The following is a 25537-nucleotide window of genomic DNA, read 5'->3' as shown; positions in this document are numbered from 1 at the left end:
TTTGCTTCTCCACGCCCACAGGCATCACGAAAATTGACATGAAGAATTCAGGGATAGAAGAAAGAACATGTCTGATTAAGGTCAGACGGCCAACAATGGAGAGATAAGAAGCCTGCCACGAAAGAAGCTTGCTTTTCACTTTTTGAATAGTTGGAGCCCAAGCAGCGGAAGAGAGGCGTTTCACTTGTAACGGCAGACCCAAATATGTCATCGGCAACTCAGAGATTGCACAATTAAAAATCTGTTTACCCACTGCAAGCATAGGAGACTGAACATTGAACATAGTAATAGAGCATTTGCTATCATTTAGGGAAAGCCCAGAAAGAGAAAGAACTGGAGAATAAGCTTGAATCTAAGCATCTGCTGCACGTTTGCTCGCCCAAAAATAATCATATCATCAGCATAAATAAGAATATGGTCCGAAAAATCTGGAACATCTAGAGGATCTATCAAGTGTTTCTCCGCAGCACGCAGCACGCTTGAGCAACACCACGAGACCCTCAGCAATGGCATTGAACAACAAAGGCGATATATATATATATATATATATATATATATATATATATATATAGAGAGAGAGAGAGAGAGAGAGAGAGAGAGAGAGAGAGACGCGGCGGCTCGCCGTAAGCCTCGACGTCCGGTGGCCAAGGTAGGCCAGTAGGACCCCATCGGCGTTGTCCCAACTGACGGGTTGTCTCCGATAGGATTGGTTGGCTGCAGAAACGGTAGGGAGAGGAAGGGCCACCACACTCCGTGGCCAACCTGCTGGAGGATCAGGTGGAGTTCGTCACTGGCTGGTGAAGAGTCTTGCAGGCCAGGTAGCTGCTGCGCAGGCCAAACGGGCTCAACGGCCAGCCTTTTTTCAACCATCTTCAGTGCATCGATGAGGGTAGGGGGGTCTATGACGATTTACCCACATCAACAACGAGCCGCCGACCAGTTGTAGACCGTCAGAAAACCCTCTTGTTACAGCAACTTGCAGCGGCTGAGTAGGGACTTGATCGGTTTAGTCGACTGTCACCATGAAGCGATTGTTGATCTTCGTTGTCGGTGGTTCTGGCATGGCAGAACTTGGATGTGTGTTGATCTCTTTGCGGCCATGAAATCTGCATAAATTGTTGCATAAGAACGATCTTGATATCCTACCATTATACTTATTGAATTTTTCATGCTGATCAAGCTGATAAAAACTGCGATTCAGTTTCTTCATCCCAGGATCAAAATTTGGACTTTTGGCCATAGAAACAATTAAAAACTCGGATATCACTTGATGCAAATTGGGTGCCCGATTCGAAAAAAAAAATCCATCGATCTATGAATTACTCTACACTGTTACAGTAAAAAAAAATATTTTATTGTAAAATATACAAAAAAATAAAAATTCAAACTCATTTATTCATCTCTAAAAAATAAAAACTTTTACATCAATATTTATAGAGAAAAATAGAAACCCTAATCTAATTTGGATCCAATGCTAATTATAAGTAAAAAAAATCAAATATCACATATTCAATTTAAATATAATAAAAGTTCTAAAATAAATAAAGGGACCCAAACGGATCCTGGACCGCACCGACCTTGCTCCGCTCCTTCATCAAAATGTCATCTATTTTCCTCATTTCTTTTTAAGGTGTTAATTATCATGATATTAACGTTTATTTTGAATCTGTAATAAACCTTTTTTGTGGTTTACATATTTTCTTTATTTCTTTCTTCAATTTCATCTATATTTTTCAAATAATAAAATACTTAATGTATCTTGTTCCTTCTGTCGAGAAAATCTTGATACCCAAATTCAGATCGAATCGGAGTATTCAGGTATTCATTGGATGCAAGTTCAGGGTCCAGGGGGCTATGTGGTTCAGACCTCATATTGATCCAAGTCAAGTTGGACCTGTTTAGAGGAAAAACCATAGGGAGCTTGGGCCCACAAACAGGGTACCAAGTATCAACCCGGGGCCATTAAACTAGGGTCGATTAGATATTGGCTCGGATCTTCAATAACTGATTAGTAAGCAAATTTAAGATCAGGGTTGAAGGTTTCATAGATCAGAATTGAGACCCAATTAAGAATTGAAACTTGAACCAAACCGATGTTCTGAAATGATTAGACCCGAATTGACTCGATTTTGATAGAGCCATGGGTTTGGGTTGGGAGTAAAATCGATTCATACTTGACCCAAACACAGCTGACCTGAACCTGAATTCATATTGGAAGCTGATCCTAACTCAAACCCAATGTATATTGCTCATGAGAAATTTAAATATAATTATCATTAATCCAATAAATTTCCTTCAAACTATCTTTTCTAACTCCAAAAGGTTAAAAATCCTAATAGAATTTACTAGAATTAAAATAAATGCACCCATTTATACTCAATCTAATTTATACATACACTATAAACCCATAGAAGTTTACAATCTTCATAATATCTAGATCCAACCTGAACATGAATCAAATTGAGATCCATCCCATTTAGAACTGACCTAGTTTTTACCTAAACCTGTTAACCCATATGACTCCACAGTTTTTGGCCATACCCAAACACAAACTCAGACCAGAATCAAACTGGGTCGGGATTGAGTCTATTTGTTAGACCCGTCTAAAAAATGAGTCTACTTAAAACCCCAACCGTGATCGAAGCCGATTTGCACCCGAACCTGTTAACCCATATGGGTCTTTAATTTTAGCTATAGTTAAACCCAAACTCAGACTACAATCAAATTGGGTTGGGTTTGGGTCTAAGTTTCGGACCCGATTCATTGAGACTCCAAAGAAGAACGGGTCTGACAAGACCCGACCCGGTTAGTGCCTATAACAGATTAACAGGTGCTATCGGACATTGAACCAGTTCGGATCAGAGTTCGGTCCACATCCGATCCATTGAGAGTTCAAGGGAGAAGGGAAGAAAAAATCAGTGATGCAAACTTGCAAAGTAGAAAAACCTTCTGAAGAGGGAAAGGGATTAGAAAATCTCTCTCTCTCTCTCTCTCTCTCTCTCTCTCTCTCGGTTGTGGCAGAAGGGAAGGAGGAATCGAGGGGTGATTCAAGGAAAAACAAAGAATGGTGAGTTGCGATTCGAGTTTTCTTTTGGTATTAGTGTTCTCTTTCGTGTTTGGCCCCCTATATTTTGTGTGACAAGAAACAAAATTCTCTTTTTCAAATTTTTAATCTTCTCATCGATCCACAATCTTGTTTATATTCCTCTTCATTATGTATTTGCAGTCCCCCATCCTCAAAATTAGGGTTCTTTTTTCTTTTTTTCTAAAGTTCAAGATTAGGGTTTTATCTTTTTCTACTTTTCCTGATCGAAAAAATTCCCTATCAAAAGATAAAAAAGATCTCAAATAGGGGGTTTTCCCTCTTACCCAAGTGGGGGTTTCCCGATTGGAAGGCTATGGTGCACGTCTTTGGTCGATGTGGTTCTGCATCTTCTATTTCGAAAGAGTTGGTGGGAGGATTCTGTCAATAGTGATTCTCCGTTCTAGTTTCTCTTGGTTAATTCTATGTTCGCTTTACTTAATCATAATTGATGTCCGCAGCTTTGGTTTAACTCAAAAATGAAAGAATTTTTTTTTCGGCAAGGTATAGATGCATTTGTTTTGCATCTTGGAGATACGTTTTAGCTGTAAGCGCTAAGAGCTAAATATCAACAATGAGAACCAGTATGGGGAAGTCTGTGTTTGGAGGGGCATCTATGTCATACTATCCAATTCTTAAACAACTTGGTCATTGAACTTGGAGTTTTTTTGGATAAGCTGTAGATTTATTTCTTACTTTTTGTCTTCTTCTTCTTATTTCTTTGAAGTGATCATTAGAACATCATTCTCTGTTTCTTGCCACTTTAGCGCCATCTTCACATCAGTGGTCTTCCTGGGCAATTTTCAGATATGGGTGCGGTATTTCCAACCATTGTTGATGTTTGAACCTGTCGTGATGCAGTTGAGAACCTTGGGATTGTTTATGATAAATCTGGTTATGTGGGATTTATTTTTCTCTTTTAGATTTTACCTCTCGTCTTTCATAAGGAAAATTTTCTTGACATTTTCACTATAAAACTCAGTTTTTTCGTTATTTTGGGTGTTGGGAAGGGGGGGGGGGAGGCATAGAGGGTTGGGTTATTTGTTAATGTAGAAGTTGTTACTGAAGTCTAAAAGTCAGAAGAAGCTTTCTTTTGTGGTGGAAATTAAGTCTTTGTATTTGGTTAATATGGTTCATAGTTATTTCAGGTTTTCTGGCTCCTTTAGTTGTTGGAGCTACCATGGCTCATAGGACAGGTAGTGGTAGGCTGTTTGACCTGATAGAAGCTTTCTATGATGATGTTGGTGATTGTGTCTAGTGCTCGTAAACGACCCGAGCTTGAAATGTTCTAGCTTGGCTCATTCTTGTGGCAAGCCAAGTTCGAGCTCATGATGAGCATGAGCAAAATGAGACGATCTTGAGCTGGCTTGTTTATAAAAAAGTTACTTTGTTTATGATTACAAAAAAGTACATTGTTTTAGAGCTGAAAGCAATAAGATTTTATCTCTAAACATGTTGCTTGCAAATCAAATACTTCAATCATTTGTTTTACACTATAAAAGAGATGCGCGAACTGAACACCTCTTGTTTATATTCAGCTTGCTGAACCTATTCTACGAGTTCGAATGAGCTCTTTACGAGCTGAACACAAGCATCATGCCTTGTTTCCTTGTGCGTCGTAAAGGATGTTTGAAGGAGTAGGGGTTATCTTTAAGTATTAGGTCAAGGACTTCCACTTGGGTAAGTTGGTTATGTTGTGCAACCAAGATGGAAATAGCACATGCCCCTGTTTGTGGGATTACAATGATCTAGACATTGTTACAAATTAATTGTGAAGCTTATGTGACTCAATGAATCCTTTCTGAATTCACCATGCTCTGCAAGTATATGAAGCCGGTAGGGTTATGGTCAAAACAACACAGTGGAAGCTTTGATGTGAGAAACACTGAAGCATCTTTCAGTGTCAAAGTTGGCCCTTCAAACACCAAATTTTATTATTAGTGTGGCTTGAGGTTTCTCCACTGCCACTGACATTTGAATAACCAATAAGTTAATGGACAACCACATAATCCACTCACGGAATCCACTTTTCACGGGACAAATAGAATAGGAGGATATAAAGAAGAGGAAGTGAAAAAGAGATTGCAAGGCTTCTCACTCATGAAAGAAACTGGGCAAGAATGGGCAATTAGAAAGCATGAATTAGTTCACCGTGGACCTTTTCTCTCCAGTCCTTCCCCATCCCTCTGGTAAAATTGATGGAGTTTATTTTGCATGATTTTCTTATTATAGAAACAGTAATATGATGAAATAAGTCACAGCTTTCACTAATGATTATCATTATTTATGCCTGATAAATTGGAAAATTTGTAAAGGATTAGCTGTCACCTATATTTTCTTCTGTACATTTGTCTCATTAAGATATATTGCTTCTGCAGTGTGTTGTTGTTAATATCTTTTGCTACCATGGCTATTTTATTATTTTTCATTTTTGTCTGATATGCATTTATTTCATGAGGCAGGTTTTATTTTGTTAGACTAGATGTTATAGTACCATTTACTTTTAACTAATTATTTTTTTCCTATGTTATCTTTTGTCGATATTATACAGGAGGGAAATCTGGAATCCAAAATCGATTCTCTTTTAAATGTAGAAAAGCAGATGAGGCTTGCTGGTGATGTTGCTGGCACCAGGAAAGCAGTCATTGAAATTGTGCAACTTTGCTATGAAGCTCGTTCCTGGAAAACTCTTAATGATCAAATTGTTCTTCTATCAAAAAGGAGGGGTCAACTTAAGCAGGTATATTATTTTGATTTTTTCATAATTTATGTGCATAGAATGTCAAAATATCCATTTTATAACTTTTATATTTGATGTTCAGTACCACATGAGTATGTCCTAGATTCTGTTAAATTTGTGGTGGTTTTGTACTCTTGCCTTAGAGGATTGGTTAAAAGGAAACACATGATGGCATCTGATATTTCTTCTTCCTTGAAGCACAGGTGTAAGTTTAGATTTCGTGAACACCTATGTCACATAGACATGGCAACCAGGCAGCCGTACCTGTGTTGACACGTCCCAACATGGGTACTGGTACCGGATGCAGCACAGGTACGTGCTGGTCTGGGTTGGGTTGGCTCCAACCTTGACCCAACCCAATTTTTTTTGTTCGACCTCGGTGAAAGGTAGGGAGGAAGAAGAAAAAGGAGGAGGAAGAAGAAAGAGGAAGAGGAGGAGGAGGAGGAAGAGGAAGAGGAAAAAGAGAAAGGAGGAGAAGACAAAAAAAAAAGAAAAAGGAGAAGGAAGAAGAAGAAAAAAGAAACAGGAGGAGAAGGAAGAAGAAGAAGAAGAAGAAGAAGAAGAGAGAGAGAGAGAGAGAGAGAGAGAGAGAGAGAGAGAGAGAGAGAGAGAGAGAGAGTACCAGATCCTCCTCGTCTCTTTTTCTTCTTCTTCCAATCTGCCTCACAGAGAGATTTCATGCCCTTTTTATTAAAAAGAGAATTTCATTTTCTCTCCCCCTTATTTTTAAAAATTACATACACCCCCTCCCTTACAAACATTTTCTTTAATTTCTTATATTCCCCTGCCTTTTTAAAAAGAATTACAGTCACCTCCCTTACAGACATTTTTTTTTGATATGGACCTTATTATAGATCCAGACCCAACCCTCTTTTTCAATACACACACATATGTATACAATCCAGAGTTACCGGAAGCGCCTAGGTAAGTGGGGAAGCGCGAAACGTTGCGCTTCCGAAACGCGTGGGGAAGCGCGAAACGTTGCGCTTCCGAAACGCGTGGGGAAGCACGCTTCCCCCATTTTTTCATTTTTTTGTATTTTTTTTTATTTTTTCCGCTTCCCCCTCGCTTCCGGTTCGCTTCCTAGGTCTCTTCTGAGACGATTCCCGATTCGCTCCTAAGCGGTCCCACGCTTCCCGCTTCCTAAAATTTTGAAAGTGCCTCGCTTCCTGCTCCCGCTTCCTCAACTGGCAACCATGATACAATCGTGTCCCCGTACCCTCATTTTTTGAAATTTCCATGCCATAGCCGCACCCGTACCCTTACCTGTACCCATGTGATAGGTGAACAAACATGCACCATCCACACACTCATGGCCCTTTTTGGTTTTGAGCAGAGGTGAAAAATCACTGGGACCTTATTCTAGTCTGAGGTGAGGGGAACTGATAAAGAGAAAAAAGTGCTTGATGGTTTTTGTGGATCTGTCCATCAGATAACATCAAAGACGTAATGGTCATTTCGTCATGACTATAACAGAGTCTAATGAGTAATGATGCATTTAATTGTTCGGGTATCACGTTGATGTGTTTGATCCACTTATAGTTAAGTTTAGCAAGGTTTTTTGTTTAATAAATTTCTTGTTTTCTGTTTTTTTGTCTGATCTATGTGTTCCTGTTATTACCAAGTGGAGTGCTTGTAAAAATTTTGGTGATATGCTCTGTTATGTTGACTCATGTCGCAATTGTAACTTGATAACATATGCCCCAAAGAAGTTCTCTTTATTACATTGTGCTGTTTTACCATTATATTGGTGTTTGTATTGCCTATATTGCTGATCTTTTCATGCCATCTGGGATCTCAATTTTATTTATATTAAATTCTTATACATAATCTGCTATGTATGTGTTGGTGCTTTTCATCAGCATCTCAACCTTGTCTGTGGTCTATTTGCTGGCTTGCAGGCAGTGACTGCAATGGTGCAGCAAGCGATGCAATATATAGATGAGACACCTGACCTTGAAACTCGTATTGAACTAATCAAGATGCTAAATAGTGTCTCTGCTGGAAAGGTTTCCCCTATTCTTGGGCCTGTTATATTTTACCTATTGTTTTATTACAGCATGTGCTTTTTATGACAATGAATTACTGCATTTATTAACAGATATATGTTGAAATTGAAAGGGCTAGGCTTATAAAGAAACTTGCTAAAATCAAAGAAGCACAGGGACTTATTGCAGAGGCGGCTGATTTGATGCAAGAAATTGCTGTAAGTAGAAACTTGAGCATCATATTATTTGTGGAACTAATGAAAATATCTAATGTTGTTCTTAGCAACCTTGATGTATGTTCAAAAGAACTTTCACTTTTTGATGTTCACCAAAAAGGAAAGAGCGTAATGATATACGTTCATCCTAGTATCAACACACTTGGGATACTTTGCATTTTGTTCAAGTTTACAGTTATCTTATCATTGACCTTGTTGGTACCACATTGTAGGTGGAGACATTTGGTGCGATGGCCAAAACAGAAAAAATAGCTTTCATACTTGAGCAAGTATTGAACCACCCTGGCTGTATATATTCTGTATCGTGTTTTTTCTTTATTGGTGGAGTAAGTTCTATTTTTGAATGTCATTTCTCATCATAATAAGTTCTGCAGGTGCGCTTGTGTTTGGAATGCAAAGATTATGTTCGTGCGCAAATTCTCTCCAGGAAAATTAGTCCTCGAGTATTTGATGCCGTCACCACAAAAGAGAAAAAAAAGCTAAAGGAAGGTGATAATGTTGTTGAGGAGGCTCCTGCAGATATTCCTTCTCTGTTAGAGTTGAAACAAATTTATTATGAACTAATGATTCGGTATGATGGATTTTGCTTATCTTGCAAGCTTATTAACCTGTCGATTTTAATCAAAATATATTGCATGGTGATCTTTGTAAGTGTCTTTAAATTACTTTTCTTATTTTTTATTTTATAATTTTTTTCATGCCTCTGTTGCCTTAATTGTGTATAGCTTGTTGCACTCATCATCATGTTATTAGCGTCAAGAAGGGTGGCTTTGTTATTCAGTAGTGATTCTGCCTACACATTATTTACTTTTCTTATTGATCTTTCAAGATATATGTGATTTTTGTTTGGGTAATTTATATTTTTCTGAATTTCAGGTTTGGTGTCTTTTCTACCCTGGTTTCTTTTAGCACTTTTCCTAACAGTCATGCTTAGCCGCATTCACTACTTCCAGTTTATGGCCCTACTTTACTTTTATTTATTGTTCTTATCTGCATTTTCAAGTTTTTTTTTTCATTTTGGCGACTGATTGAGAGAAATAGTTTGTGCTAATTGAGATTTACTTTAAGACATTTATTAACGATTATCATCTGAAATCTTTTTCAACCTCTCCCTTCAACCACATACTTGCTACATGTGCCTTACCCTCTCCTTCCATCAGATATTTAGCCATCCTTTTCAGGATACCTTTCAACTATGCCATTGATTTCTAGCAGTGTGGAGCTATTCTGTTTTTGTGATTCTGGTATATCTGTTTCATTGTAACAGCTGTTGGTCATGCCATAAGTTTATTGGTCATGCCATCATTTTGATTGTGTTGATCTGAGTGAATGGACTTTTTGTTGGGGTTTCTCCAAATTCTTTGATCATGTTGAACTATTTTCAACAAATTAGTTCTATGCCCCCCACCCCAAGAATTTAAAACCACCATTGGAGCCCTTACCTGGCTGCTCCCATCATACGCAAAAAAAATTCTGCTCCGCACCCCCCCCCCCCCCACCAAGAAAAATGAAATGCATAATGACATTTTCTGGGTCCACGTCTGGCATTAACTGAAGCTTTTAGCGTGGGCCCCATGACTGCATAATGACATTTAATGCCTGCATTGAATTGTGAAGACCACTCATTAAAGCCGACGATGTTAAGAGCCTAACTGCCTAGACCCCCATTAATTGCTGATCTGCCACATTGATTTCTTTTTATTGGCTGGATCAATTGACTAAAAAATTATTTTTATCGTTATTAAGTTTAATTTCGCTTTTTAAGTCAAGAAAGATGAAATTGGTAGAATTGAAGCCTGCTCGTTGTAAATTTTGGTTTTTTCGAGTTTTATCATGGTTTTTACTTTCTATCACGATATTGTCAGCTACATATGGAAAATAAGTCTATTTTTTTATAACGAATGAAAACCTTCATCAAGAACTGGGTCACATGATGGGCCTTCCAAAAAAACTTTAGTTTGAACTTGAAGATACGACCACCCATGACCCATCCTTTAAGAAAAAAAAGGATGGGTGTTCGATTTTTTTTGAATTTATAATCCATGGAAACCGCACCTGAAGACCTGATCGGTCTGGTTCAGCCTGCCATACCTATGTTGGACCTGCCGGCGGTGTAAAACTCTAAGGCTACAACCTCCATGCCCAGGTCTAGACTGGGTGTCGGCTTGTGGAGAGAGGAGACGTCCATGAGAATCGAAGCTTGACTTTCTGTCTAGTTGTCAGGGCCCCACCCCACTGCGCCAATCCCCTTGAGACACACGGCCACCCATCCTTACATTGTCCAACTGTGATAAAGCAACGACAGCCCCCATTAGGGCTTTCAATGGGTTGGGTCAGTGTTGACCTGAACCCACCCATATAACTAATAACCGGGTTCGGGTTCGGTTTTTTTGGGTCACGAAAATCGAATCTCAAACCCGACCTCAGATAATTATAAAAAAATATTTTTATAATATATATATACTCTGATTGGGTCGGCAAAAAAGCCGAGTCAGGTCAAGTACCCTGCAAAAATCATGACCCAAACCCAGCCCATATGTTTTTTGGGTCGGGTTCAGGTCGGCACTTTCCATGCCCATACCTAAGAATTTGGGTTCGGGTACCCGATACAAACCAAACCCATTGACAGCCCTAGCCCCCATGTGCCAGTACGGGTGTCAATGGGCCAGGTTTGACCCAGACCCGACCTGTACCAAACCTATAGGGTCAGTTTTGGTGATAAATAAGAAGGCCAGATTAGAACTTGTTTATGTTTGGCAATAAAAGTTTCTGGGTCCGTCCCTGCGAATATCATATGCTGCAACTCAAATTTGAACTGATAGAGAAGACCTATAGGCTATTTAAGCTACCCTGGTCATGGTCAACAGGTGACCAATTTTGTACTAGTTACATATTTGCTAGTTGTGGTCTTATTCTGATTTTTCCTAGTGGTTAGACCATGTTGTTGGTTTGATATTTGAGCCTGAGAAAAAATATCCAAATGGGAGAATCATTACCTTTGAATAGCGTCCAAGTTGTAATTGCATTGGTTATGGATAGGGCTGGTAAACGAGCTGAACAAGCCCAGCTTGAAGTGTTCAAGCTTGGCTCATTTTTGGGGGTGAGCCAAGCCGAGTTCGAGCTATTAATGCTCCCCAGTTAAACAAGCCGAGTTTGACCTGGCTTGTTTATAGAAAAAATACATAGAGTTCTAAGAAACAGGATTACAAAAAAAATCATACATGTAAAATATATTTTTTTAATGCCTACTGAGCTTATACGAGTCGAGCCGAGTACATTTTGTTCATATTCAGCTTCCTGAGCCTGTTTTATGAGTTCAAACCATGGTTGCCAGTTGAGGAAGCGGGAGTGGGAAGCGATACGGGAAGCGGGAGCGGGAAGCGAGGCACTTTCAAAATTTTAGGAAGCGTGGGACCACTTAGGAGCGATTCGGGAAGCGTCTCGGAAGCGACATAGGAAGCGTCTCGGAAGCGAAAAAAACAAAAAATAAAATTTACAAAAAAATTGAAAAAAACAGGGGAAGCGTGGGGGAAGCGAGGGGAAGCGTGGGGGAAGCGAAAAGGGGGACACGTTTCCCTTTAATGGGGGACGCTTCCCCCCACGCTTCGGAAGCGCGACGTTCCGCGCTTTCGAAGCGCGCTTCCCATTTTAGCTAGGCGCTTCCGGTAACCCTGGTTCAAACAAGCTCTTTATGAGTCAAACATAAGCTGAGCCGGCTTGTTTCCCAGCCCTAGTTGTGGACCTTGTCTAACTTTAGTTTTTTTTCCCCTAATTGCAAGAAAAGTCCAAAATATGGTTAGTGGTGATAACAAAAAAAAGGAGAAATCATGTGCCAAGGCATCATCAGTGCGTGATTGAATGAGCTGGCTGTATGGTAAAATCTATAATTCATACAATCCTAATTGAGAGGTCTTCATTTTGAATAGCATAGGGCTACTCCCCAGCTTTCCCATCATAGGGAAAACAAAAAGCATCAGTGTTGGATCATCGTACATGTGTAAAAAAATCTCCTAATAATGGCAGAGGAGTCCTGACTGTTGGAATTGATCTTGTGATGGTGTCGAAGCTTGATGATCAATAAAGAAATGAAAATCTTCCTTCCTTTTAACTGTCATTTTGAATATAAATCCACAAATTTCAATAGATTTGTGATGCGTTCCGGTGGGCCTAGGTTGGGTTCATGGGTTTAGGTGGGCTGAGTTAGGTCTAGGTCTTGTGAAATAGTCAATTTGGGTAAACAAGGTAGGCTTATTTAGAAAGGGTTCGGTAGAAAAATCGGTACACACAAACAGTGTGGAGAAAAAATTCCAAATTTGGAGGGATGGTTTCAAACACCTTGATGGATCTACTGACTAAGTTTCAAGGTCAGGTGATACAGGGACAGGTCGGTACAGTTTCTGAAACGGGACATACAGGCGGTATAGGACAGGGTTTGGTTTAGTTTGGTTTTGACAGAGTCAGGAAGAAAATTCTGTTCTCCTAAACTACTGCACAGGAAAATACCAAATGTTAGGGCAAGGCTCTCAACACTTGGAAGGAGGTCCTGTTAAAGTATCAGGGCCTAACTCCACTGAGTTCAGGAGATATAAACTCGGGAACAAGCGACAAGGATTAAGGTTTTGGACTGGGTCTAGATTGTGCTTTTACCCAGCCATGTTCTGTATAAAATCTGGATCTCACAACAAGGTTATGGTAAAATGTTATTTTTTGGTGGGTAATCTTGGGACACGTAGGAGAACCCAGGGTTAATGTTTCAACCCTAGATCAGCTCAGGTTTGGGAGATATGACTTGTACAAGTTGGGTCAGATTTTGTAGTTTACAACGGACATAATCTAGGCCTAGGACTAGGGTCAATGGTTTGGGAGAGGTCAAGGAGAGGCTGGGGCTTAGTTAGGGGTTTGGTCGACTTACTAGGGTCAAGTAGGCTGTCTGGGGAAGGCTTGGTCCTTTCGGGTTGGCCAAGGTACCATGTTTGGGTGCTGGGTTGAGTCGAATCCTCCATGTTGTTGATGCAGTCCATGCTAGCACAAGGTAGAAGCGACTCTACTCGCTACATAGGCAATTCTAGACCTAGGCAAGGTTAGTACCACCTTAGTTGAACACAGATGAGCTCTTAGAGAATGATGAACGAGTCAGGGAGGTAGGGACTCTTAGGGGTAAGGAAGAAGAGAGAGAAACGTCCAAGAGGGAGGGATGTCCAAAGAGAGAGAGAGTACACAAGTTCTAGAGAGAGGGAGAGATCGATTCTTCATTTTTCATTCATGATTCTAAAACAAAGATAACACGACCTATATATAGGCCAATGAGGGATATTTACCGCCCTCACAAGTTACAAGGTTGAATTATAAATGTAATCCTAATTTGAGATACAACCTACTAAGCTTAAACTTAAATTTAGTTAACACCTACTTGAGACAACCTAGATTAGAAAACTCCTACACAATAGAATAATCCTCACTTGGCTTAGGCTAAAATTGGATATCACCCAAGCAACATTATAAACAATCATGCACATCCTTCTAAGCTTCTCAAATGGGAAGGTTGACCTCTCTTGGTGGGCCCCACAAGGGCCAGCCGACCTTTTGGGTGGATCCGGGTTTGGATTAGTCAACCTCCTTAGATCTGGGTCTGATTTGTCCACATCATTGGATTTAGGTCCAGATTTTTCCTTTGTTGATACTTTTGGATACGGGTAGAATGATTTGTATCATCTCCTTGAAATTTTGCCTAGTCCGCTAGGCAAGAAACATTCTTCTTGGTTCCAACCCAATGAGGCACCCAACATGCTTCTGCTGCACCACTCTTATGACTTATTACTTGTAATGCTTCCCCTCAAAACCAAAATCAAGCTGCCGTTGCTGAATTTGCAGATGCACTCCCAACTGGTTTCTAACCTCAACACCCTATTTAAGTTACTTCAATTGATTGGACATGATTTGACTCATGTAAGGGACATAGGCTCAAAGGAATCAATTGAGTAGGTTAAGGTTTGGGTAGGGTTAGAGACAGGGTCTGAGAAAAAGGTCATTTCTCCCAAACGGTGTTTATGAAAAATTTGAAATTCTGGGAGATGGTTCTCGACAGCTTGGGGTTTGGTAAAAAATTTAGGGTCAAAGGCCACGAGATTAGAGAGCTACGATTTTTTAAAGTCATGGAAAAAGTTTAGGACTAGTGCAGTACAAACTAGGTTTGAGTCTCGCAGGGCCTGAGAGAAAAAGTCATTTCTCCCAAATTGTGCGACGTGAAAATATGAAATTTTGGGAACTGGTATTAGACACTCTAGGGAGGGTTGGATTACGATTTTTTGAAGTTCAAGGAAATTCGGGACTACACAGGAACAAAGTAGGTTTGGGTAGTGTCCGGCTGGATTGTAAACTCGAGTTCTCATAACTGAGAACCTATGTCACAGGGATTCGGCTAGCAGGGTGCCGCACCCGCGTCGACGCGACTCGACGCAGGTGCGTGTGCGGGTGCGGCATCGGGTGTGGTCAACCCGATCCTGGGTGCATTGACCGCACCCAGGATCATTTAGGTCCATTTTTTTTGGATTTTTTTTAAAAAAAAAGTTTGCCATATGAAATGGGCTGCAGAATTAAATTTTTTTTTTCTGCTGACAGCTGCTTGCTGCTGCTGCTCTTGTTTTATAAAGGGGCACTTTTAAAACCATCTAAAATTGAAGAGCCTTTTCAATCCATATCCTTCTTTTTCGTAAAGGATTTTCTCTCTCCATAATAAATGATAATGATGGTGGTAGCCTTGCTGGTTATTAGTATTCATTGTTCTCCTGACGAGATGGGTGCTCTAGCTGTAGCCTTGTGTAGACCTCTCTTTTCCACATGTCCAATCCAATAAATTTCTTTTAGCTGTCGTGCAACTGTATATAAAATAAAATTTGAAGAATCCTATGGCGTGGCAGTGGAGTCGTAGGCCTCTTGAAGACTCTCTCTCCAACAAACCACATCAAACCTTGCGCTTATATTTTTTTTCGTGAAGACCAGGGAGTTTCAGACATGATTGAATCATGACAGTCAGCAGAACGCAGCAGGCTGGGTCGATCAGATTGCCAATCCTTTTGTTTCATCAATTTTGTCCCGTTGCCTCAAAGTACACAACGAGCAGAACGTGGGTAACGAGTCTTCAAACAAACACACCAGCAAAAAAAATTGGACCCCCGACCCGCGTCGGGGGAACCCCCGGACCCCCTTATATATATATTTACATTTTTGCCCCTGCCGCACCCGGGTTTTTTGGAAGTGCCGAATCCCCGCACCCGCACCTGCACCCATGTGACATAGCTGAGAACTCAATAGATCCTGAAATTTTGAGAGTCGGTTAAGGACAAACTGAAGAATATAGAGTCCAAATTTCAGACCTAGATTCATCTTGGTCTGGGTTGGATGATTTTCTGAAGTCAGACTGGTTTCAGTGTTCTATAGAACTCAGGTTTGACTCACTAAAGTTTAGGTAGGTTCTTACTTGGCTGGACTAAGCGAAACAATTTAGGTATGTTGGTGAGGTGCTTTTAAGGCCTGTGAAGGGCTCGGTTCCATTTGGCAATGTCCTAAACAGAGGAAGAGGAAAAGAAAGAAACAAGGGTCTATGTCCTTGCCATATTTAACTCCTCCGGCATCAAACACGAACCTAAGAGATCCTTCCGCACATTGGGAGTTAGTACACCATTCAGTTCTACTCCAACAGAACTCCCATTCGCAGACAATGGCATGCATGCCTGAAGCAGGAGCGTGCAAGTAGTGAGGGATGATTTTGCTTTGTTGGATTTGTCCCTCACCAACCTGTTCAGTCTTTACTCCGCCCGGTTCAAATGTTTCATTGGCATATACCCCGTACATTTTTATCACAAAATCCCAACCATAAAACTGCTACAAAAATATGAAAATTGAAAATCTATGGCTAACAGAAAGTGAGGTTATCTCTTCATGCTGAAAACATTGGAATCGAACTTGATATTGGTTCCTCTTGCACACTACGGTCCCATAGTTTGATCGATGTTTCAAGCCTTGGTCTGTAGTCTGTACACATTTAGGTCTAGACCTTTGGCTGAGGCAACTCTTCATAGTTCTTTACCTTTCCCATCCACAGATTGGGCCCTCCCATACTCCACGATCCACAACAAACATCGGTCTTAGGCGCAAACAGGGTTTGTTTAAAAAGTGGTTTAGAGAGGGAATGAGAATGCCTCAACTCAAAAGAAAGTGAGAGGCAGTCGGGAGAGAAAGACCTCATCATAGTTGGGATCATGTCCGACTCAAGGTCTCTAGAGAACGGAGAGGCCATCATTGATAACTTTAATGGCCAGACCCACATGCATCTTCCTCACGGTGCTCGACAAAAAGATCTCTCCCTTGCACACTAGAGAGTTGGTGCTTCCGCCTCCCTCATTCCGACCATTGCTTGGTCCTTCATCCATTTTGGCTATGGGCCTCGGTGGCCTCACGTCTCAAGCATGGGAAGGCTCGCCCTTGATGCCTTGTGCAGCATGAGGTGACGACGACGACGTAGGTGGTGGCATCGCGGTTGGGGTCACCTTGCGCAACTCAACCTCCTTTGTCTCATTCTCAAGCTCGGATGATAGAGAGGCCGTGAAAGGAGTCATCGTTTGTTTTCCTCTCATGAGCCGCCAAGTAGGGGTTGGGGCCTCAAAAGGCTATTGTGGCAGGTGTCCTGCGGGTTTGCCTTGTACGTCGGAGACTCACATGCACCACGAGATTGTTCCTTAGTCGGATATGCTCTTTGTCATCAGATTGCATCATCAGGATCGATTTTCATGTTGAAAGTCAGACATGCTCTTCAAGAAATTTTCCACCTTGGGAAGCGGGTCAAGGCAGTTGTCGCATTACCCGGATTTTCTCCCGCATCTGCTGCAGCAAGCTCATGATGTCATTTACAACATCGGTTACATGCTTTCCAACCACATTGCTCTTGGTGTTGCTCTTTTTGGTGAACCGATTGGTGGTTTTGGTAACGAAGACATAACTCATTTAAAAGGATTTGGAGGCTTTGATACCCATTTTTATGCGTTCTGATGGGCCTAGGTTGGGTTTGTGGATTTATGTGTGCTTAGTTAGGTCTAGGTCTAGTCAAATAGTCAATTTGGGTAAACCGTGTAGGCTTATTTAGATAGGGTTCGGTAGAAAAATCGGTATGCCCAAACAGTGTGGAGGAAAAATTTCAAATTTTGGGGGATGGTTCTAGAGACCTTGATGGAGGTACGAACCAAGTTTCAGGGTCAGGCAATACACGGACAAGTCAGTACAGTTTCTGGAATGGGACGAACACGCGGGACATGGTAGGGTCTGGTTCAGTTTGGTTTTGATAGAGTTCGGGAGAAAATTCAGTTCTCTCAAACTACTTTACAGGAAAATACCAAACATTAGGGAAAGGCTCTAGACACATGGAACCTGTTAAAATATCAAAGCTTAACTCCACTGGGTTCAGGAGATATAAGCTCGGGAACATCCGACAGGGATTAAGGTTTTGGATTGGGTATGGATTGTGTTTTGACCCAAACAAGTTCTAATATAAAATCTTGATCTCACAACTGCGTTGGGGGTAAAATGCTGATTTTTTGAGGGTAGGCTTGGGACACGTAGGAGAACCTAGGTTTAAGGTTTCAACCCTAGATCAGCTCGGGTTTGAGAGATATGACTAGTACAAGTTGGGTCATAATTTGCACTTTACAACAAGCAGAATCTAGGCCTAGGACTAGGTTCAACGGTTTGGGAGAGGTCAATGAGAGGCTGGGGCTTAGCTAAGGGTTTGGTCGACTTACTAGGGTCAAGTAGGCTGGCTGGGGAAGGTCTGGTCTGTCTGGATTGGCCGAGGTACCACGTTTGGGTGTTGGGTTGGGTTGAATCCTCCACGTTGTTGATGCAGTCCATGCTAACGCCAAGTAGAAGCAACTCTACTCGCTACTTAAGCAATTCCAAACCTAGGCAAGGTTAGTACCATCTTAGTTGAACATAGATGAGCCCTTAGAGAATGGTGAACAGTCAGGGAGGTAGGGACTTGTAGGGGTAAGGAAAGAAGAGAGTGAAATATCCAAGAGGGAGGGACGTTCAAAGAGAGAGAATAGACAAGTTCTAGAGTGAGTGAGTGAGATCAATTCTTCATTTTTCATTCATGATTCTAAAACAAAGATAACAAGGCCTATATGTAGTCCAATGAGGGATATTTACCACCCTCACAAGTTACAATGCTGAATTATAAATGTAATCCTAGTTTTAAATACAACCTACTAAGCTTAAACCTAAATTTAGTTAACATCTACTTGAGACTAAGCCTAGATTATAAAACACCTACACAACGCCTAGATAAATCCTCACTTGGCTTAGGCTAAAATTGGATATCACCCAAGCAGCATCATAAACAACCATGCACCTCCCTAGGTGGGCCCCACAAGGGCCAGCCAGCCTTTGGGGTGGATCCGGGTCTGAATCACTGCCTCCTTGGATCCGAGTCTGATTCATCCACATGATTAAATCTGGGTCCAGATTTGTCCTTTGTTGATACTTTGGATACTGGTCAAAGGCTGATCTGTATCAATTTGCATCTACTTGTATGTCATTCATTGGAGAAAATGCATGGTCTGGAGTGCTTGGTCAGACGTTGAAGAGAATAAATGGTTGGACTTGGATGTTATTCTAGGTGTAGCCAAATCAGTGCTATGTTCCAGGGAACATGGGGCAGTTCTTTGGTTGTTCAGCATGTTCATTTCCACAAGCTTCAGTGTTTTTTCTTTGGCATCTTTAGTAATTTCTCAATGCAGATTAATACTTTATAAAAAAACAATAATGGTTAAGCTGTTCTTTTTCAACATGGATGGGATATCAGTATTTTCTTATGGCACTTGTTTGTGTGGTCGTAAGCAGTTCACGTGGATTCAGGGTCTTAGACAAATAGATTAGGAAGAATTTTCACAGCTATAGGGACATGATAGTGAACCTTGATGTTTTCCGAGTGGTCATTAACCAAACATAAGATCATTTTATTAGTTATTATTTTTAGTTACGTTTAATTCATTTGTAACAGTGGAATAACCTGTTTTGCGTTTTTTGTTCTCTCTTTCTAGGTATCACTCCCATCACAATGACTACCTAGAAATTTGCCGTAGTTACAAGGCAATTTATGAAATCCCTTCTGTCAAAGATGACCCGATGCAGTGGATCGCGGTAATTGCTACTACTGCTCTCCTGCAGTTATTTATCTACTTCATTGACTTATGTTCCTTTTACAATGGTAGATCCTGAGGAAAATTTGCTGGTATCTGGTTTTATCACCACATGATCCAATGCAATCTAGTCTTCTTAACTCTACTCTGGAAGACAAGAATCTTGCCGAAATCCCTCATTTCCGGTAGGTCTTCTCTGATTGTTTTGAACTCATCATCTTGTTGCATTTGATCACTAATTAATTCTTTTACTATTATTGGATTGGTGCATGACAAGTTTGCTGCTAAAGCAACTAGTGACGATGGAAGTCATCCGCTGGACTACTCTTTGGGAAAAATACAAGGAGGAATTTGAGCATGAGAGGGAGATGCTAGGCGGGCATTTGGGTGAGAAGGCAGCTGAAGATCTTAGACAACGGATTATTGAACATGTCAGTGTTCTGATGAAACGTTTTACTAGTTTATACTTCTGCCTATGTCTATGCTCTGAAATATGCTTCTTTGCAGAACATTTTGGTGGTCTCAAAATACTATTCGAGGATCACCTTGAAGAGGCTCGCGGAGTTGTTGTGCCTCAGTTCACAGGTTTGTGAAGTTTGGGTAGTGTCTTCATTTTCCACTTTTCATCTTGAAACTTCCTGAGAGAATAGTCCCAGCAGCCCTAAAACCAGGACCATCTGATTTATCCAAGCAAAATTTAATATGTTCAAGTTAGAGTAGAAAGCTGCTGCTGATTGGGCAATGGCTGGTTCATTTTCATTAGTGACAAACACAAACACCTCTGGACTGGTTTCAGAAAAGTGCAAACGATGAATTTGGTAATCATGGCAAGTTCATTGAGGAATGAACTGTCAATCAAACTCCACTGTCTGTGGAAGATAGTCAGAGGGCACACAATAGAATGATAATTGTGGCCATGAATTTGCTGTTTAATTCATGATCACTTCTCGAATTTTATAGATTCCACACCATTGCTCTCTAGGAGGGTTGCTCCTTCTACTCTTTTGTTGCATTACACTTTTAAAGAACAATGTGGCATTTGGCTGACCGGCTTGGTTGCCTGCCATGATGGGAGCCTGTCTCTGAAGTTAAACCATGTCTTGTACTTCTGATGGTTATAGACCTGACATTAAGACTGTTGACGTGATTCGATGCTTAGCAAAAATTCTTCTCAAAGCACACACGTGATCCTTTTCTCATACCGACATCTCCAGTTCGATGCTGCATCTAAACCTCTTTTTCAAGTCTCCATAAAACAAGGGGCTTGTTCTCATACATCATATTCATGTAATTCATGCAACACTAATGCATTATTATCTTCAACTTTCTATTTCAGGAAACAGAGAAGTACTTGTCTGAAATGGTTGTCTCAAAGTCCCTTATTGCCACGATCGACAGACCAGCTGGGATAGTTTGCTTCCAAACTGCCAAGGACAGCAATGATATTCTTAACTCATGGGCCACAAACTTAGAGAAGCTTCTCGATCTTGTTGAGAAAAGCTGCCATCAAATCCACAAGGAGACGATGGTTCACAAGGCAGCACTTGAAGTTCAGTAGGCACGCTCGATCAATCATGGAGATTTCTTTCGTGTTAGCGAGATATAATCCCACCGTTGCTTTCTTGTTTCTCAACCAGGTCATGTAATCTCTCCTCAGAAAAGTTAGATCAGTCACTATATTTCTTGATTATCTTGTTATTTACAGGAGCATGTGGGTATCCTGTGCTTGCATATTTATGCTTCCAATTAACCTTTTTTGGTGATGTAATTTACATTGGGAAAGAAAACAGGTGGGTCTTTGACATTGATTTAAGTTTGACATGTTTTAGTATTTATCTTGAAGTTAAATGGAACCTGTTGAGTTTTATGCACCCATATGGTAATAACTGATACAAATTGAAGTGGATGGACATACCTACGAACATGGCTGCTATAAAGTTTGTTTGGAGCCTGACCAATTCTGGGCACTGTCTCATATTTTTGAATAATCTGAGTGAGTTTGCCTGCCTTGGATTAATTGGGTCAAGCTAATCGTTTGTCACTCTGGTAGGGTAAACTGGAAAGCGACCCCAACTAAAAGCCTAGCTGAACTTGGTCTGGAAGGTTTGAACTTTGAGATTGGTATGGTCCATAAATAATGTTTGCATAAACAATCGAATGTTGACAGACACAGTGGAGGTTCAAGAAATATTCAACACCTCGAACGTGGGTCACATATTTGAACTGAGACCACTACAAGTGGTTAGAGTTGCACTATCTTGACCTAAGAGTATATTAGATTTGAAGCCTTCCGGTCACCTTTTGGGCCTGGTTGCGAATCCAGAAATTTAATTTTCTAGGCGTGTGGCTTTCATATTTTAAAGCTTCAGTTTTTACAAGTTCTGGAAAGGTGTTGTGTTCGGATACACTTGAGAAATCAGGAAAAGATTATCCAGTTTTTAATTTTTTCCTTGCTGTTTATTTGAAAATTTGAACTCTCTCTCTCTCTCTCTCTCTCTCTCTCAGATTGTAGTCTGATAGCAGTCGAGAATCCTTCCCTCTTCCAACATTACACCAAAAGTGTCCTGCATGGACTAGAACACTAACAGACCCAACAACAATGAACACAACTGTCATTAGTGTGAGGATTAAAACAATTTTATTTTCGTCAAGGAGAAACTTAATTTGGATTCCATGAAACCTGCATCGTCCCTCATTGTCATGATCAATGTCAGTATCGGCCTGAATCAGCCGATTTGTATCGTTTCAGCAGAAAATTGTTGATACTGCTATTTTTTAATAAAATGTATAATTTTTTTTAAAATAATTTTCAATATTATTTTAATATTATTTTAATGTATCCAGATCCAGATCTGAACCACACGTTGGGTATGTTGAGGATAAGCAACATAAAGATGTCAGTATCGGCCGATTTATCAGCAGAAAATTGATGATACTAACCTGAATTGGCTATTTTTTATTAAATATAAAAAATACTTAAAATTAATTTTTAATATTATTTTAATAGTGCTAATGTATCCGGATCCAAATCTTAACCACACGTTGGGTATGTTGAGGATAAGCAACATAAAGATTTAGTCAATCAAGAACCCCCACACGTTAGTGGAAACTCTTCTCGTATGTATTACAGGTTTATCTTATATAAATATGTCCTCATGTTTAAGGAATCCCAGTATGAATGGGCCACCTCTTGTAATCAATTACTATATAAAGAAATCATCAATTTCTTTGAAAAATGGTAGAGTTAAGAGAGAGAGAGAGAGAGAGAGAGAGAGAGAGAGAGATTTGTGGATGTAGGCACACCCTTGCCGAACCACGTTAAAATCTTATTCTCACTTGTGTGTGTGTCTGTGATTCTGGTTCTTTCCCTCATCTCATGTTAAATCAAGTTTTAACATGGTATCAGAGCTAGGTTATTGAGGACGTCTAGGCTGTTGTGTTGCCCTCAGGTGTAAAACAAAAGAAGCAGATCACCATCTTGGAAGTCGTTTTTACCTTTGAGGTTCAATTTTGGAACTGCAAATATGAGCTTGTCCCCTACATTTGCATCTAGGTCGGTTTCCCTGGTTCCTAATTTAGCAATCCAGTGGAATGCCTTTTGTAGTATTGTTTCTATAAAACTTGATCGTAATAACTATTTGTTATGGAGGTCTTAAATCAAATCTATAATGTATAGTCAAGATTTGATTAAATATGTTGATGGATATTGTCATGTTTTAAATCAATATTTAAGTGTGGCTAAAGAGGGTGAAGTTCGTTCTGCAAATCCTGAATATACAGTTTAAAAAAGATCTGATCACTTGACCCTAAATTGGATTAAGGCAACTGTGACTGAAGCTATGCTCAATTAAATTATTAGGATTCTCATTGCTTGAGAAGCCTAGGTTGCTTCAGAAAAAGCTTATGCTTCCTAGTCCAGTCATAAAATTATGCCGTTGAAGAAAGATCTCCAAGATGTTAAAAAAAAGTATGTCTATGCCAGAGTACTTAAATCATGTTAAATTTTTTGTTGATTCTCCTAATGCTACAAATCGAGTTGTCTCAGATGTTCATCATATATTCTTAATGGTTTATCTCATGAGTATGAAACTTTTATTACCACTGTTAGTATTCTTGATGGTCTTCTTAAATTTTATAATATTTGTGATATGCTACTCAACCAAGAAAAGAAGTTTCAATTAATAAATCAAAGATCCTCGGTTGATTCCACTTCCACTGTCTTCTTTGCTCAATAAGGCAGATGCCATAATCAAGGTCAGACCAGACAGTTTAGAGGAGGGAGAAACAGAGGCAAAGGTAAAGGTAAAGGTAGAAATTCAGGAAATTATGGTGGTTGTGGATTTTCTACATAAAATTTACAAGGTAGAGACAACAGTTCAAGAAACTCTAACCAACAAAAGGGTGATTTGTCAGTTTTGTGGCCATAAGAATCATTCTGCAAGGCAATGTTAGGAATATCTGCTTTTTTGAACTACTCTTCAATAGGGAATAGCAACAAGTATCCTAATACAAGAGCTAGACACGATATAATAGCAGATGAGGAAGATTTAGTAGAAAAAGTTGAAAATCATGGTCCTGAAACTGCTATAGTGGGTAATGGTGCTAATCATCCTATTACCATTACAAGTAAAATCAAGCTCCAATCTAATGATAAATATTTTATTCTAAAGAATGTTATTGTTCCTCAAATAAATAAGAAAAAATCTTTTATCTGTTGCTCGGTTTACACAAGATAATAACATACTTGAGTTTCACCCCCACTTGTTTTTATGTTAAGTATATGAAGAACATGATTAAGAGACGCAGCGACGGACTTTATGTTTGGGGTAAAGATGATAGAGAATCAAGATAGACAGAGATGTCATGTGATCAGAAGCACGTGTCCTCTGAATTTTGACACAGCAGACTTGGACATCCTAGTCAGGGTGTTATGGATATACTTAGTTTATCCAGATCCTTATTTCATTTGAATAAGTTGCAATTATTTGGCTTATGTTCTAGTTGTGTGATTGAAAATACTCATAAATTATCATTTAATTTGTCTAAAACTGTTGCCTCATATCCTTTAAAAATTGTGTATCCTAATTTGTGGGGTCATGCACCTATTATGTATAGAGAGGGACACAAATACTATTTGTTGATTTTCATACTTGAGATTTTCAAGGTTCTTAAACTACCATGGAATTAAAAGATGGGTTTCTTGCCCCCACACTCCTCAACAAAATGAAATGTTATTTCTTACCTCTATGAGCACCAGGTTTTTGGTTGATGTTTTTCGTACTGCTGTTTATCTCATAAATAGACTACCTAGTTTAAATCTTAACAACTCACTATATGAATTACTCTTAAAACAAGTACTTGACTATTCTTTGCTTTGCTTTAGTGCCATTCAAAGCCAAATTCTGCCACATATAAAAAGTCTGAACTCTTCCATGGCCCTAAGATGATGCGACTTAGGTAGATAGCCACGGTAATGCCCCAAGATTTTAAATCCAAAAACACATAATTTTTTACATCAACAAAAACCTTAGGTGGTTTACACAACAATCAATCAATAACACTATTACTGAATTTAAAGAGGATCACATTCTTATTTGAAAGAACTCAATGTCCATAACCAGAGTTAATACTATTTCAATAAATGTTTTCAAAACGATAAATGGAATGTGTCTAAAAAATTCAGAGAAAGAGAAATTGACTGTCTCTTTTGACCTGCACTGGCTTTCCACAACTGCTCCAACTCAGCTACTAGGTACCTAAAATATTTTAATACGGGGTCAGAACAACTCCCAACAGGAATACAAAGACAAACATATGTGCATAGAAATAATCATACAGGTAACATCCATAAGTCATTTACAATGCATAATCAAATGAACAACAATAATTGTTTTATAATATGACAAAATCATATGCAACAATCTCATTTATGCATGAGCATTAATTCATGCATGACTTACCAATGCAATAGAAATGTTCACCATGGCATGGATAATTTATAATTCTTTTCTTTATATGTTTCTTATTTAAATGATGCATGCCATACTCATAATGCACAATCTCACTTTTGTTTCTCTAGAGACAATAACCAAATTAGAGGCATGAACTATGGGATACATTCAATCAATTTATGTCTTATTACTCCGACCTTGCACATTTAATCCAAGTTCTGGGTAAGGGACAATCCAATCGAGAGAGAGACCTCAACACCCTCAACCTGATATATCAGAATTTCTATTTTAGCTGAAACAAATCTCACTACCAGCTCGTGGTATCAGTGGTAGCTATCTCCTATCTCCGTG

At 39.7% G+C, this 25537-nt stretch overlaps 1 protein-coding gene across 1 annotated transcript; it reads left to right on the top strand.

Moving 5' to 3' along the window:
* The first annotated feature begins 2931 nt into the window (after positions 1–2931).
* On the top strand, positions 2932–21083 carry LOC149814990 (26S proteasome non-ATPase regulatory subunit 12 homolog A-like). The gene is made up of 11 exons (XM_089990130.1): positions 2932–3067; positions 5634–5822; positions 7724–7831; positions 7924–8028; positions 8259–8315; positions 8421–8617; positions 19137–19236; positions 19308–19420; positions 19513–19666; positions 19743–19820; positions 20572–21083. Exons 1-11 carry the CDS (start codon positions 3065–3067, stop codon positions 20791–20793), a joined length of 1326 nt encoding a protein of 441 aa, XP_089846256.1. The 5' UTR covers positions 2932–3064; the 3' UTR covers positions 20794–21083.
* Positions 21084–25537: the final 4454 nt, after the last annotated feature.

Source organism: Nuphar pumila, chromosome 15 (assembly GCF_984573655.1).
Source record: "Nuphar pumila chromosome 15, dmNupPumi1.hap1.1, whole genome shotgun sequence".
NCBI lineage: Eukaryota > Viridiplantae > Streptophyta > Magnoliopsida > Nymphaeales > Nymphaeaceae > Nuphar > Nuphar pumila.
Note: the sequence above shows the minus strand (reverse complement) of the source record. Positions and strands in the feature narration are given on the sequence as shown.